Source organism: Poecilia reticulata, chromosome 2 (genome assembly GCF_904066995.2).
Source record: "Poecilia reticulata chromosome 2, P_reticulata-male-v2, whole genome shotgun sequence".
In the NCBI taxonomy this organism is placed as follows: Eukaryota; Metazoa; Chordata; class Actinopteri; order Cyprinodontiformes; family Poeciliidae; genus Poecilia; species Poecilia reticulata.
The window spans coordinates 2,693,108-2,708,916 of NC_088831.1; the positions used below are offsets into that span (position 1 = coordinate 2,693,108).

Sequence of the window (15,809 nt, forward strand, 5' to 3'; positions counted from 1 at the left end):
TTTGGGTAAAACGTTTCTCATAAATATGCTGAGTAAAGAACCTACCCAGTGAAGGGTCGAGCCTCTTCGGTCGCTTCCAGCAGAGGGTTATGGTTTTCCCTGTGATGGCTTCAACAACCGGAGGACCATCAGGAGGGTCAGGAACAATATCTGGTTGAAATAAACAAAATATCAGAAAAAAATCCTGAAAACTTTTCAAGCAGAACTTCAGAACGCTCCCTACCCGTAACGTAGAGGTGAGCGTAGCAGGCTGACTTGCCCACTTTGTTGGAGATGACCGCCTTATAGACGCCCCCGTGAGTGTGGCAGGCGCCCCGGATGACCAGGCTGTGGACATCCCTGTCTGGAGAACACATGCAAATTTCTTCCTTACTTCCTTCAGAGAGGCCTTTGATTGGTTTGTGATCTGGTTGCCCGCTTACGCTGAGTCATTTTGCGCTCCTCGCTGCTCTCAATCCGTTTGCCATTGTGGTACCAGGTGATGGTTGGGTAGGGCAGGCCAGACACTTTGCATTTCAGCATGGCTTCCTTCCCTTCGATTACTTCCACATCCGCCAGAGGTTTGACAAAATCTGGCATGGTTCTTCTTTCCAACTCGTTTTCCAGAACCTCAGGCTCCTCAGGGATGGATGGCATCTTCTCTAACTTGGCCCTGGAGAAAGATTGTAAATCACATGAATTCAAAGTTGACATAACAATTTAGCTATTCATGTAATAGCTACAATGTATATTTAGAGGATTTTATGTGAGGCACTTTCTGATTGTGAAGAGGAAGAGAAAACGATACATGAAACCACATTTCTCTGCAGTTCTTCTGGATTTTATCTCTGCCTGCTTCACAAATTGAGAAACTTTACATTTTGCCCATTCCTCTCTGCAAAATAGTTCAAACTCAGTTGGATTGCGTGGAGAGCGGCTTGTAACTGATTCTCAGGTGATGACTTTGCCGTTCTAACACATATTTTATCCATTGGTCGGCACTGCTAACCAAAACAGTTAGTTTTGCTAACCTTAAAACACTGGTCATATAACAACATGGTATTTAGCATAAGCTAATGCTCAAGCTATAAAATCAAACATGTTGATACCCACCACATAAAAAGCAATTCATATATGTGAATTTTTGCATGTAATATTAATTGTGCTGGTTGTTCATGTAAGTGTTATATTCTTCAATTTTTTTTAAATAGCGAAGTAAATTAGCATTTTAGAATTTATCTAAAAAAAAATTATTTAGGAGAAGCTAAGAATGGTAAATGCTATCAAAGTTAGCAAAAATGCTAACGTGCTAAACAAAAGAATTAGCTCCACTATTAGTGGATTAGTGGAAGTGTATCCACTGCTGCTTCGATTGAAACCACTCAACTGTTGCTCCTGCACCGGCACCCTATCTATTATAATTGCAAATTCCAAAAAATACATTGGAAATTGTGGACGTCTGTCACATCATAAATAGGGAGAAGTTCAATGGGTGTGTAGAGTAGCATAAGGTATTATATAGAAATAACTTCTCTTACATGTGGGAGGAGATGGCAGCCCGTGATTCCTGCACATAGAGCTCTGCAGTGCTTTCGGACTTTCCGTAAACGTTCTGAGCGATTGCGGTGTAGAAACCCTCTTTGTCGCTGCTAACGTGGGAGATGACAAGTGAGTGACGACCTCCTTCTTGAAGGATGTGAATGTTATCATTCTCTTCCACTCGTGTCTCTGACAGAAGTTAGCAGTGAAACAGAACATTTAAAAAGCATTTTCTTTGATGAGAGGTTGGTGTTTCTTTTTTTTTGTTTAGTGTTCAGGATTTCGAAATTCCAAAACACACAACCAATCTGAAGCTCCTTACCAAAATGCATCCATGTGACTCGCGGGGCAGGTGATCCGCTCACCTTACAGTCAAAGCGTGTGGTGCGTCCTTCGATGACCTCCAGGATGTCCAGTTTGCGAGTGAACAGAGGTTCTCTGGATGGAGCGACTCTTAGGTTTGCATTTGAGGTCAGCTCCTCTGGAGGTAAATGTTGTTTTGGTAAATGTGTTTTTTCTAAAAGTATTTCTTTGAGTTCCTTTCTCCTCATCAGCAATTGGGATTTACCTTTGGCAGTGCTCAGTTTGCAGGTGTATGTCCCACTGTCATCCTCATGCACTGAATGCAGCATTAGGCGGCACCTAAAAATGCCCCGGGGGGGTTGGACCAATTACAAAATTCAAAAGGCAGAGACAAAAGCAGGGAGAACACCAGCTTGGTCTTTCCCCCCCCGGTTAGCATGGCTACAGAGTTAGCTGTGCTTTGCAAAGGCTACAAGTTTGTTGACCCATGGATGTATTTAATCCTCCATAGTGATAACCTTATGAGGACTTTGTATGCAAATGTATTCATCATCAATGTAATGGCACCATTCTGGTTCCAGTCACATAATCATCATCATTAGAAGCAGCATTAGAAATAACAGCAGGACCTTATCTGTGTTTAGATTGGGTTGTTGTGATTAACTCCCTAAATAATCAAAAATAACTTTTCTTCTTAAGAAACACCTCAGTTTTGGTTTTTATCAATCCACATCTTAAAAACCTTTTCCTGACCTTGACCTAAAGAAAAAGCTGTTTCTAGTTCTCTAATGAGACTAATAACAGCGTATAGCTCTGTTGATCCAGGAATTATTTCAATTTCCAATAGTTGTAACTTTATAAGGATTTTTATTTTAAAATGTTTAATTTAGGAATACATTTATGACCCAATTCTCACTGCCGGTCCAACACTATCAGAGCAATTAAAACAACACAAGACTATAATGTGAGTTTTGATCATTTTACTTTCCAAGGTTCATTTCAATCTATTTTTAGTGGAAGGCTATGCACCAACATTTAAAACCATTTCCTGATCAGCACAGTTTGAAAGTGTCCTAAATTAACCAAATAAGATTGAGCTTTAAAAGATATTAGACATACATGAGCAGGTTTAAGAGTATCAGTCAGGTTATACAGTTCATCAGAGCATAGAAACAGCAGTCTGTCATAAGCTACTTTATTTCTAGTGTTTAACAAACATACAAAAGTCTCCACCAAATTCAAACTCACCTCTTTCCATCAAAATGCATCTTGCAGTTGAGCAGCGCTGGCTGGATCAGCTTTCCATTAGACAGCCAGTCAACCTCCACATCTGGTGGCCCAGTGATGTGGCATTCAAAGATGGCCGATTCCCCTGCCTTGACTGTTACATCTTCAGCTGCTCTGGTGATTCTGAGCTCTATCTGAGCAGCTGCTGCTCGGTCAAAAAAAAAGAAAAAGAAAAAAGATGTATCAGTAGGAGGAAAATATCCACACAACCTAATCCTAATCAAAAAGTACTTTTATTACTCACCTTTGACCTCTACTCTGCACTCCACCTGCTTGGTTCCACACTCACTGTGGAGCTCACAAACATACAGTCCTGTGTCTGACCTGTGAGCAGCGTTGATTCTCATTTCACAGGTGCCGTCCGCCATTTCTCGCACAGCAAAGCGGCCCCCTGCCTTCACCACCGTTCTGTCCTTCAGCCTTGGTCAACATAAAGCAGCTCTCACAATCATTTATGTCGCAGTGTTTTAAAGAGTGTGTATATGACATGATGGTGACCTTGTTTGGACAGAAGAAATCAAGCAAAAGTCTTACCATAACACCATCGGTTTGGGATGCCCTCGGATTTTTGCTTCTATAACAACCTCTTGACCCTCGATCACTGCCTGGTCACAAGGGGACACCTTCAAATGATCAAACCATGGTTAACTGAACCGCTGCTCAGAACCACTCCATCCAAGAATTGAAGGACACAAATACAAAAGAATGCAGTTGGTAACTCTAGGGCAGTGGTTCTTAACCTTTTTTGAGGTACCGAACCCACCAGTTTCATATGCGCATTCACTGAACCCTTCTGTAGCGATAAATAAAATATGATTTTTTTCCCCCCCAAATTCAAGACATAGGGGTGACCCAACTCGAGTCTAGTTGGGTGACCCCAAGATCACTAAGTCTTCTCAAAAAGTAGAGTCTCTGAGAACAGGTCTTCAAAATATAGTCAGTGTTTTCAGCAAAGTTGAGCTGACTGTCCAGGAACGACCCAAGGTACTTAAAATTTGCCACAGTTTCAACAGTTTGGCCATCAAGAGAAACAGGAACCACTTTAAGGTCTTGTTTAGATCATTTAATTAGCTCTACATTCTTAAGAGAATGAAAAATTAATAATAAAGACTTTGCGGTATTCTGATTTAGTAATGTAATTATATTAGTTGTGTTACCACCCCCAAGGCACTAGAGGCAGTAGCAGGCCCGAAAAGATGCGACAAAGGAGCAGATTTAGAAGTGCACTGAAAGCTAGAGAATTTGGTAAAAACTGTGAGCTTTGCTGAAGTAATTAAAGACACAAGTTCAAATCCATGCTGACAGTAGAACTCCTTCAATCAGGGCTCCTCCGCAGCACTGATTGGCTAAGCAATGTAACGTGATCCTCTGCAGCAAGTGATGGCAAAGCGGGGCGTCATCACGACTTTACACAAGTGTGTCTTTACCTCCGCTGCAGAGGCTCCGCCGAACCCCTGAGACCGACTCACCGAACCCCTGGGGTTCAATCGAACCCAGGTTAAGAACCACTGCACTAGGGAGAAGCGAGGATAAGCCGGCATAGATAATGATGGATGGTTATATGCACCGTGTCAGATGAACCAAACCACTTGACCAACCTGTTCCAACTATTGAGAAAAAATAATTCTGTTTTCCTTCTATTTCTTTTAGCTAAAACTAGCAACTAGCTAGTTGCTAAGCTAAACCGAAATGAAATCACATGTTAGGAAATGCAAATGAGAACTGAGGTAAAAGATGACATACTAGGTAACGTCCTCTTTGGGGAGTAGCTCAGAGAGACAAATACATTTGCTTGTTAGCTCTTAGAGGTAGCAGGTCATAATGGACCAGCTGCATTTTGGTATTAATAAATGGAATTCATGAATTCAACTTACTGACTTATTAAGTCTCATACATAAGGACTCGGCATGGAGAACGGATGATTCTCCTCACCACCTGTGGTGGCGCTGCACCAAGAAGTAGTGACAAAAATGACACGAAAACCTTTGAAAACGACACCGAGCGCAACTTCCTTCTCCATGAAATGAAAACCCGATTTTAGAGAGCTGTAGGATTTCTCTTTGTTTTTGGTAAGAGACCATAAGTCATTTCTCACTCTAACACTAGACACTTGTGTTTATTTTTGGTTGAATTTACGCAGAATGCCCTGTGCTATACTTCACTTCCTGCTTTTTGAGAGGTCTCCACTCATGCATTCAAACCACATTAAAGTTTACTTCTGAACCGAGATCAGAGTTGGATTGAGCATTCACACCTCCTGAAATGAATCTGACTTTTTATTTGAATGAATCAGACTTTTTAGGCAAATAAACTGGAGTTGGATTAAATAGGACTAAAAAGGACTTTTTAATCCATTAAACACTGTCATGTTTCTGGCCCGTCTGCCTGCTATGTTTCTCTCCTCTGTACTCCTCATCAAGCTCATCTGGTTCACCTGCATGCTGCTGCGCTGGAGCACAATCAGGCTCATGTCTTCCACCTGTTCTCCAGCAGTTATATTCAGCTCTCAGGCAGGCAGACGGTGCCAGATTTTTGAAAGCCATCGAGTGAGTAGATATCCAGCGTTCTTCCTGACCTGACCACGATCACGAACACATTTTTGACCCTTGGATTTTCCTGCCTTGCCTTGCCCACGTCGGATTCTTCACTGGCTTCTGTTTTCTGGTCTCGACCCTGTTTCTGCCTTTTGACCTCTGCCTCCTGCCTCGCCCTTGGATATTGTCTGCCTGAGATTGCCTGCTAGTACTGGACCCTTTTTCCGTGACCTGACCACTGCTCTTCGCCCAACCCTCAGATACGTTTGTCTGGTCCTGCCTGCCCTAATCCTGTGCCACTTGTCTTTTCCACTGTGCTACCTGGATCCCTCATCCCCCACAACCCCAGGAAGGTTAGTGATCTTTTCCCTTACAGACTTTTGGCCTTCCCCTCCTACCTACAACCCTCTAACCTGATTCTCTGTCCTCAGAGGTTCCTGCTCCTGGCTCGTGGTTCCCCGTCCCTATACCCGGTTCTCAATAAAGACCTTATTGATTTTTACTCTGTGTCTGACTGAAATTTCGGGTCCTCAGGTCTGAACATTACAGAAAAATCTGGCCAAACATGGACCCTTCGTCGGCACAAGATTGGCGCAGCAATGTTGAGAGTGCCATCAGTCGCCTTAATACCGGTATGAATGAAATCATTTCCACGCTTCGTAACATGTCTTCTCCTCCTGACCAGGCACAACCACAGACACCTCCCCAACCAGCCCCTGCAGTTCAGCCCGCTGTGGTCAAGGAGCCTCGTCTGACCCCTCCCGAGCTATTTAAAGGAGACTCTGACCAGTGCCGTGCTTTCCTCACTCAGTGTGAGATACACTTTGAGTTGCAGCCCTCCTCTTTCCCTACTGAACGCTCCAAAGTGGCATTTGTTATCTCACTTCTGTCCGGTAAGGCTAAACAGTGGGGGACAGCAGAATGGCAGAATGAATCAGATTCCTGTTTGACCTATTCTACATTCTCTAAGGAACTGATCAGGGTTTTCGACCCCATCCTCCCTGAGAGGGAGGCAGCTAGGGGGCTACTATCCTTGAAACAGGGGGTAAGAGTGTAGCCTCTTACATCATTGACTTTCACCTGTTATCTGCAGACAGTAGCTGGAACCAAGAGGCATTAATGGATGTGTTCATGCAAGGTCTGAATGAAAATATTAAGGATGAATTGGCCACTCGAGATTACCCTAAGTCCCTCAAGGACCTTGAGGATCTGGCAACCAGGATAGACCTTCGCCTCGCTGAAAGGAGAAGGGAGAGACATCACAACGAGGTTTCATCGACCCCATTTGGTCACTCAGGTTCTCGGTCCAAAGCCACAAGTTTCTCCTTCCCCTCAGTAGAGTCACCAGATCCTGAGCCGATGCAGTTGGGGAGAACAAGGATCTCCATGGAGGAACGTTATCGCAGGAGGCAGTTGAATTTATGTTTCTATTGTGGAGGCAAGGGTCACATGGCGGCCAAGTGTCCATTAAAAGGGCAGGCTCAGTAGAGGATAGGGGAGTTCTACTGAGCCATAACATGTTGTCCATCTCCTCATTTTCTTTCTCTGCTAACCTTGTGGTCTCCTCCATTCCCCACCAGGTATCAGTCTTCATTGACTCCGGAGCTGATACAGAGTTCATGGATGAATCTTATGCCAGGGGCCTCAACATCAAGCTCCTCCACACTTCATCAGTCCATAATGTTCTAGCTTTGGATGGACATCATATTAGCCGGTCAAACCTCATCACAGAAAAGGTCAGCCTGACGCTTGGTGGTAATCATCAGGAGGAGATCACTTTTGTTATTATTCACTCACCACAGTTGCCCATCATTTTGGGGGCCTCATGGCTTAACAAGCATAACCCTCACATTGACTGGCAGGCCAAGGAAATTTTGGGCTGGTCAAGGTCTTGCTCTGCTACCTGTTTGCTCTCTGCCTGTACCCCTTCCCTTCCAGACAATGCCATTGAAGAAACTTACCCGGACTTATCCAAAGTGCCACCTGATTACCACGATCTGAAGGAGGTGTTCAACAAGTCCCGGGCAACAGCCCTCCCCCCCCATAGGCCCTATGATTGTGCCATTGACCTCCTTCCAGGTACATCACCCCCCAAGGGGCGTTTGTATTCACTGTCTGCTCCCGAGAACCAAGCCATGAGGAGGTACGTACAGGATTCTCTCAAGGCGGGTATCATTCGCCCGTCCTCTTCTCCTGCTGGTGCGGGTTTTTTTTTTGTTGGCAAGAAGGATGGTTCTCTAAGGCCTTGTATAGATTACAGGGGTCTTAATGGCATTACCGTTAAGAATCGGTATCCCCTTCCCCTCATGAATTCTGCCTTTGACCAGATCCAAGGGGCCAAGTTTTTCACTAAATTAGACCTGCGCAACGCATACCATCTTGTTCGCATCAGGGAGGGAGATGAGTGGAAGACCGCGTTCAACACTCCCACTGGTCATTACGAGTACCTGGTCATGCCCTTTGGGCTATCCAATGCACCAGCAGTCTTCCAAGCTCTGGTCAATGACGTCTTGAGGGACATGGTTGGGCACTTTGTATTTGTTTACCTCGATGACATTCTTATCTACTCTCAGGATCTGGATTCCCACAAGTACCATGTTCGGTCGGTTCTTCTTCGCCTTCTCCAGAATCATCTTTTTGTAAAGGCAGAGAAATGTGAGTTTCACACCTCCACCACATCTTTTCTTGGCTATATAATTTCTCCCAACAAGGTGATCATGGATCCCTCTAAGATCTCAGCAGTCTCCGAATGGCCCACTCCCACTGACCGCAAACAGCTACAGAGATTTCTTGGATTTGCAAACTTTTACCGTCGTTTCATCCGTAATTATAGCCAAGTAGCATCTCCTCTTCATGCCATTACCTCATCCAAGGTCCAGTTCGTGTGGAGCAAGCAGGCAGAGGAGGCTTTCTCCAGACTCAAGTCTCGGTTCACCTCTGCTCCGGTTCTCCGGTCTCCTGACCCGGCGAGACAATTTATTGTGGAGGTCGACGCCTCCAGCACTGGGGTTGGAGCTGTCCTAAGTCAGAGAACCGCTGACGGCCGTATTCATCCTTGTGCCTTCTTTTCCAGGTCCCTAGCCAGCGCTGAACGCAATTATGATGTAGGGGACAGGGAACTTTTGGCCGTCAAGCTGGCACTGGAGGAATGGAGACACTGGCTGGAGGGGGCCAAGGAACCATTCTTAGTATGGACCGACCACAAGAACCTGGAGTACCTGAGAGCGGCCAAACGACTCAACCCCAGACAAGCAAGGTGGGCCCTGTTTTTTGGACGGTTTAATTTTACTCTCTCTTACAGACCTGGGACCAAGAACATTAAGCCGGATGCCTTGTCAAGAATTCACGAATCTTCTGAGTTGGGGGCCACGGGTGCAGAGGAGTTTATCCTCCCAGACTCGGTGAGGCTGTCTGTGACCGGGCTGGAGGAGGAGGTTAGGGACGCCACCCGTGATCTTCTGGTTCCAACCTCGTGCCCCTCCGACAGGCTGTTTGTTCCAGAACATCTGGTCCCCAAGGTACTCGGTTTCTGCCATAAGTCCCGCCTATTCTGTCATCCAGGCATCAGCAAGACCTTGCAAACTGTCCGGTCTCAATTCTGGTGGGGCTCCATGACCAAGGACGTCAAGGAGTTCATTACAGCCTGTCATCAATGCTGCCAAGCCAAGTCGTCTCGTCGCCCACCCTCGGGGCTGTTGCGGCCCCTTCCCATCCCATCACGCCCTTGGTCACACATCGCCATGGACTTCGTCACAGGTTTGCCCAGTTCCGACGGTTTCATTGTCCTGTTAACTATCGTTGACAGGTTCTCTAAGATGGTCCATCTGGTTCCCCTCAAGAAACTCCCCTCCGCTAAGGAGATGGGGGAGATTATGGCTCGGGAGGTTTTCCGCCTCCATGGGCTCCCCACTGACATTGTCTCGGACAGAGGACCCCAATTCGTCTCTCGGTTCTGGAAGGAGTTCTGCGCCATGCTTGGCATATCTGTCAGTTTATCATCTGGTTTCCATCCCCAAACGGATGGACAGACCGAGAGGGCTAACCAGGAGGTTGAGACCAGGCTTCGTATCCTTTGTGACTCTGACCCTACCAGATGGTCACTCAACTTACCCTGGGTGGAACATGCCTTGAATTCCCTTCCGTCTAGCTCCACCGGTCTCTCGCCCTTTTACATTGTCCATGGGTTCCAGCCACCTATCTTCTCTATTCAAGAGAGGGAGGCCAAGGTCCCCTCCGCTCACGCTGCAGCTATGCGGTGCCAACGGATCTGGAGGAGAGCCAGGAGGACCCTGGTCAAGATGTCCGAGGTGCAGTCCAGATCTGCCAATCGGCACCGTGTCCCGGCACCCACCTACCGTGTTGGCCAGAAGGTCTGGTTGTCATCCAAGGATCTCCCCCTACGGGTGGAGAGTCGTAAGTTGGCACCCCGTTTCATTGGTCCTTTCCCCATCTCCAAGGTTGTGAACCCAGCAGCAGTCCGCCTACAGCTGCCCCGTTCTATGAGGGTTCATCCCACATTCCATGTGTCGCGGGTCAAACCCTACACCTCACCTCGCCTTGAGCCTGCTTCCAGACCCCTCCCGCCCACCCGGTTCCTGGATGGGGACCCCATCTACACCGTGCGGCGCATCCTCCGGTCCAGGAGAAGGGGACGTGGCCTCCATTACCTGGTTGACTGGGAGGGATATGGACCAGAGGAACGGTCCTGGATTCCTGGTCGCTTCGTCATCGACAAGACTCTCCTGAGGGACTTTCACCGCCTCCATCCTGATGAGCCTAAGGGTCCGTCGGGAGCCGGACCTTAGGAGGGGGGTACTGTCATGTTTCTGGCCCGTCTGCCTGCTATGTTTCTCTCCTCTGTACTCCTCATCAAGCTCATCTGGTTCACCTGCATGCTGCTGCGCTGGAGCACAATCAGGCTCATGTCTTCCACCTGTTCTCCAGCAGTTATATTCAGCTCTCAGGCAGGCAGACGGTGCCAGATTTTTGAAAGCCATCGAGTGAGTAGATATCCAGCGTTCTTCCTGACCTGACCACGATCACGAACACATTTTTGACCCTTGGATTTCCCTGCCTTGCCTTGCCCACGTCGGATTCTTCACTGGCTTCTGTTTTCTGGTCTCGACCCTGTTTCTGCCTTTTGACCTCTGCCTCCTGCCTCGCCCTTGGATATTGTCTGCCTGAGATTGCCTGCTAGTACTGGACCCTTTTTCCGTGACCTGACCACTGCTCTTCGCCCAACCCTCAGATACGTTTGTCTGGTCCTGTCTGCCCTAATCCTGTGCCACTTGTCTTTTCCACTGTGCTACCTGGATCCCTCATCCCCCACAACCCCAGGAAGGTTAGTGATCTTTTCCCTTACAGACTTTTGGCCTTCCCCTCCTACCTACAACCCTCTAACCTGATTCTCTGTCCTCAGAGGTTCCTGCTCCTGGCTCGTGGTTCCCCGTCCCTATACCCGGTTCTCAATAAAGACCTTATTGATTTTTACTCTGTGTCTGACTGAAATTTCGGGTCCTCAGGTCTGAACATTACAAACACGACTAAACACACTCCTAGTGTGAACACACCAGAAGTTCTTTTCAGTAGAATTAAGTTGCCGAGCTAAGTCCTAAAAAAATTCACACCCACCACCCTCTTCCTCAAATTTAACACATGACACAATGTAGTCAGGAGAGCTCTGTTCTTCTGATTTCTGCCAAACCCAGACTCATCAATTGGGAAAGCCAGACAGAGATATGATTCATCACTCCAGAAACACATCTCAATTACTCTAGAGTCCAGAGATGTCCTCAACACCTCTGCATTTGATACTTGGAGTTGATGATGCAAGTCTGGGTTGCAGCTGCTTGGCCATGAGACCCCTTTTTTCCCCAACATCCTCTACATCCAACTACATACTGAAAATATTTGAGTTGATTTAGTTTTATACAAATTCTTACCTGAAATGAGGGAGGTTGACTGAAAGAGATGCCTTTATTCAAGGAGGGTGAGTCTCCAACCTCCATCTCCTCCTCGTGAGGACTAAGACATTCTTCATCTGACTGGACTGGACTGCTGACCATCACAGTTGAAGATGATTTCCCAAGCTGCACATGACCGGGTTCTGATAAATAAACATAATTGTCATATTATGACAATTAATGAACATCACACATAGGAAATGTTATTACATGGAAAATATAATAACATTTAAAGAATAACTTTGGCTTTAATTCTACAGCAGACAGTTATGTTGTTTAACTGCCGAGTCTGTCATTCTTGAGGTGTAGAGACTTAAAGATGTGAACATGAACATCACACATAGGAAATGAGCCAAGCTGAACAGAAAATGAATAAATCCCTCAATCCCTGACCCAGTCATTCCCTTATTCCCAGTTTCCACAGGAGAAAAATGTGTTTTCGAGCGCCTTCTATTTGGGGTTTGGTGCTGTCAGAAATGATTCCCTGGAGACATCAACACATTCCATTTCAGTTTCGGCCTCAGTTGGTGCACATTGAGAAAAGAAGAGGAAGAAAGGATTGTGGCAGCTGCAAAGTAAGACTAAAAGAGGACAATCTACTGGCTCTGGCTAGACGAGAAACAAATTCAAACCTAAACCTGAAAGGAGATGGTTCTAGAAGTGAAATACCCTCTAAATGCTGTAGTTGGGTATTTTGTTGAATTGTTGATAATACAAAGGAAAGAATAAAACTACCTACCTAGACTCAGATGTCTGAGAGGCGTCTGTGCACCGGGGAATAAATCCCACAAGTATTAATGTAAACCTGCCATCTCTTATACAACTGTAACAATTCCCTTGCACATTCATCATCTGTTCTGTCCTTTACTTCCCAGCTCTGTCACATCCAAGTTACCTAACCCACTGAAGTAAGGGCAGAGTGGATAAAAATAGAATACTTCCAAACCGTTTTAGATATCCTGCAATTCAAGATTTTAAATTTAGGTCTGGATTTTGACGAGACAAAAAAAATTAATATGACATCAAGCTAAGGTGATGCACAACCTCCCAAATAGTCAGTCTGCTCCATCACCACCAAGGCCTCCAGTGTGAAATCTGAGGTGGCGAAAACCTTCCCTGATCTCAGCGACAATCTCACAGAGGGACATGAAGTAGATGGCAATCACCTACGAGAACAAGAGGCCCGGCTAAAAATACCCCCGTAAGCCAGGCTTCACTGGCCTAATATGGCAGCCGAGGCCTGGAGCTGCTGGCTCAGACACACGCTTCCATTTGTTGACAAAACGGTGCGTTTTCATGAGCCCAATCAACACTCAGTACAAGCTCTTCACAACATGAACACATTGTCCACTGAGGGCACATTTACAGCAGAAATCCTTTCTTGAAAGGAATTTGTTTTGTTTACTCATGACTCTGAATGCCAAGGCTGCCTTAAAGCGTCTGGACAGCTTTGGTGTGTCCTTAAATCCAGAGCAGGAGGCGAGGTCAGTTTTCTTTTTAAAAGGCAGGTTGTTTAGAGTGGGAGGAGTGCTCATTCTTTCTGTTTCTTGTTTTTTTTTGTTTTATTATGTCCTCACCCGGATGGATGGAGAGGGTAGCTCTGCAGGAGGAGGTGCCCGCCGTATTGGCAGCTGTGACACAGTACGATCCGGCGTCATGCGCCCTTAGCTCCTTTATTAGCAGAGTCTGCGTCTTGCCTTTTGTCTGGACCGTATAAAAAGCATTGCTGCGCATCTCTACGTTGTTCTTCCTCCATGTCACTGAGGGAAAAAAATGCGATGGGACAAAAAGTGATGAACAGGGCGATAGAATCTGCTGTGATGTGCAATGAATGAAGTTCCTTTTGTTGTTTTTATGAATATTCATGATCTTCCTGTTCTGTTTGCAGAAAAAAATCATGTGGATGTATAGTTGGTTAGTCAGAGGGTTGGTTGGGGCCCAGCATGTGGACTGTGTGGTACCTGTAATTGGTGGCTTCCCAGTGATGATGGTGTCCAGTTTGACCTCTGAACCAGCTGTTGCCGTGGCGTCCTGGAGAGGCTTAACAAACCTTGGTCCCTCTCCTGGTTCTTCATCAGCAGACATGTAGGAGTCATCAGATGAGCCTCATAGAAGACAAAGAGGAAGATTTGGTCCCAAAATGAGTCAATGTTTTTTTTATTGGTTCCAGTTTGGGTTTTGAGGCCTTTAAGTAAAATAGATTACACCCAGCCACTTTGCATATTCCACTATTTTGATCATGTCCGTCCCAAAAGATGCACATTCATCCTTTTTCATCAACATTAAGTTCCACCAATTAGTTTTATGCGTTATTTGGGATATTGGTGATATTTTGGTAAAAAAAAAAACTTCAAACACACCTTTCTATCATTTAAGTTAATGAACCAAACCACAACCATCAGAAAATTCCACTATTTCTATAATTATTGACACTTTGACGTCTTCAGACCTACAGTAGCACAGGATTACTTTAGAAACTGTACCAGTAACTTCACACCTCATGCAGGCTCTGATTTGCTGACCTGGAGTGGTTTGATTATAGTCTTTCTTTGGGACATACTGGTGCTCTTTAAAATCAAATTACATCATTATTTGATGTTGGAACATTTTGGGGCCACCACTAAATCTAACCAGCAGTGACAAGGTTGGCATTTAAAACTACAAACATCCCAGATTTGAGATGAAGTGGGTGAGAAAGTTTTGGTTTGGCAGTAAAAATCTGGCCTCTGCAGTCTGGCCTCTGCAGTAATGTTTGGTTCATAAAGGTGTTGAAAAGGTGGCCAACATTACCATTTCTGTACTGAAATACTCGAGAGACAATACAAATTAGGTTTTTTATTTTGAACACTTTCGTTCTGGATTTGGATAAACACTAAACTGTCTCATTAAGACCTACCTTCCTCTGCAGACAATGGCTGGCCTTGCTTGTTTTTGCGTACTCGACCTTCCCTTCTTCCGGTTCGGTGTTTGGCTTTGTTGTCGTCTGTTGGTCGTTCCTCCTCCATGGGCTCGTCCTCTACCAGGATGGTAGGGATGGGGCCCCTTCCCACCTCAGCCCTCCTCTTCTTCAATAAGGGGCTAACCACAGGAGGGAGCGCTGGCGAAGGCCGGTTGGATTTGGGCAGATGTTGGGATGGCAGTTCCACCGATGGCACAGGGGATGATCTCTTCCCAGTTGGGTTTGAGGATCCGTAATGTGATTTGTTTTCCATTTTGGTGTCTGTGTTTGAATGTGTTCCCAGATTTCTGGAGGAGGATGAAGACTTGAAGGAAGTGGGAAGAAGTGTGTGTTTGTCCTCTGCTGGTGAGCTCTGAAGAGTTTCACTGGGCGGATGGAAAAAGAAACGGTTGCATAACACTTACAACTGTGAAGAACAATACCCATGACTACAGCTTGAGATATTTTATGAAATAGAACATCTTCAGTGCCTGGCAAAAGTGTACCATTCTTTTAACCTTTCACAAATCGTGAACACATTGCTGCCACTATGAAACAAGGTTATGAAACAAGGTGGTGGCAGTAACATCCTGTGGGGATTCACGTCTTCCTGGTTGAAGCTTCTTCAGACCACAAATATGCAGTCAGAGCTACAATAGAACGGTTTAGATCAAAGTATATGTAGAAAAGGCCTATACAAAGGCCAGACCTAAAATCAATATAGAGTCTTTGTCTGTCGACCATAGTAAATAACCTCAAAAGGTAACACTTTATTTGAAAGGTGGTGAATAAGACTGACATGACACTGTCATAAACACCTGTCATGAACAGGTGTTTATGATACATGTTCATGAATATTTATGACTGTTGTCATAAAGCGTCATTCGGTAAATTATGACACTTTTAATACAAAGTTGACATTATTCAAAATGTCTTTGTTATGATAACTTGACATTAACCAAGAAATTATTACTGATATAAATTTGTTATAAAAGTATTACTGATTGCACTTTAAAAATTAGGTAACCTTATGTTATTAAAGGTAAAGTTTAATAACACTTTATGACAACAGTCATAAATATTCATGAAGGCTTATTCATGTTCATGACAGGTGTTTATGACAGAGTCATGTCAGTCTTATTCACCCCCCTTCAAATAAAGTGTCACCCCTCAGGGTAAACAGTTTGATAAGAGGGTCTGAAAACTTTTGGTAGGGACACTGTAATTAGACAAACATAATAATTAAAACATCAAATCTGCTCTAAC

The 15,809-nt window shown here is 45.2% G+C and overlaps 1 protein-coding gene across 3 annotated transcripts in view; it reads right to left on the reverse strand.

The window, feature by feature from the left end:
* The window catches only part of spega (striated muscle enriched protein kinase a), a 35,239-nt gene that overhangs the window by 18,696 nt on the left and 734 nt on the right, over positions 1-15,809 (reverse strand). For 2 of the 3 annotated variants that reach the window (XM_081614783.1, XM_081614781.1), the window contains exons 2-14: positions 14,502-14,929; positions 13,567-13,710; positions 13,183-13,365; positions 11,585-11,748; positions 3,643-3,731; positions 3,353-3,528; positions 3,070-3,253; positions 2,087-2,160; positions 1,841-1,999; positions 1,518-1,707; positions 423-652; positions 224-343; positions 46-150 (exon numbers count right to left, since the gene is read on the reverse strand). In XM_081614783.1, the coding sequence (XP_081470909.1) occupies positions 46-150; positions 224-343; positions 423-652; positions 1,518-1,707; positions 1,841-1,999; positions 2,087-2,160; positions 3,070-3,253; positions 3,353-3,528; positions 3,643-3,731; positions 11,585-11,748; positions 13,183-13,365; positions 13,567-13,710; positions 14,502-14,929 (2,246 nt within the window). The remainder of the gene's footprint in view (positions 1-45; positions 151-223; positions 344-422; positions 653-1,517; positions 1,708-1,840; positions 2,000-2,086; positions 2,161-3,069; positions 3,254-3,352; positions 3,529-3,642; positions 3,732-11,584; positions 11,749-13,182; positions 13,366-13,566; positions 13,711-14,501; positions 14,930-15,809) is intronic. The other variant, XM_081614784.1, reaches the window with a different exon arrangement.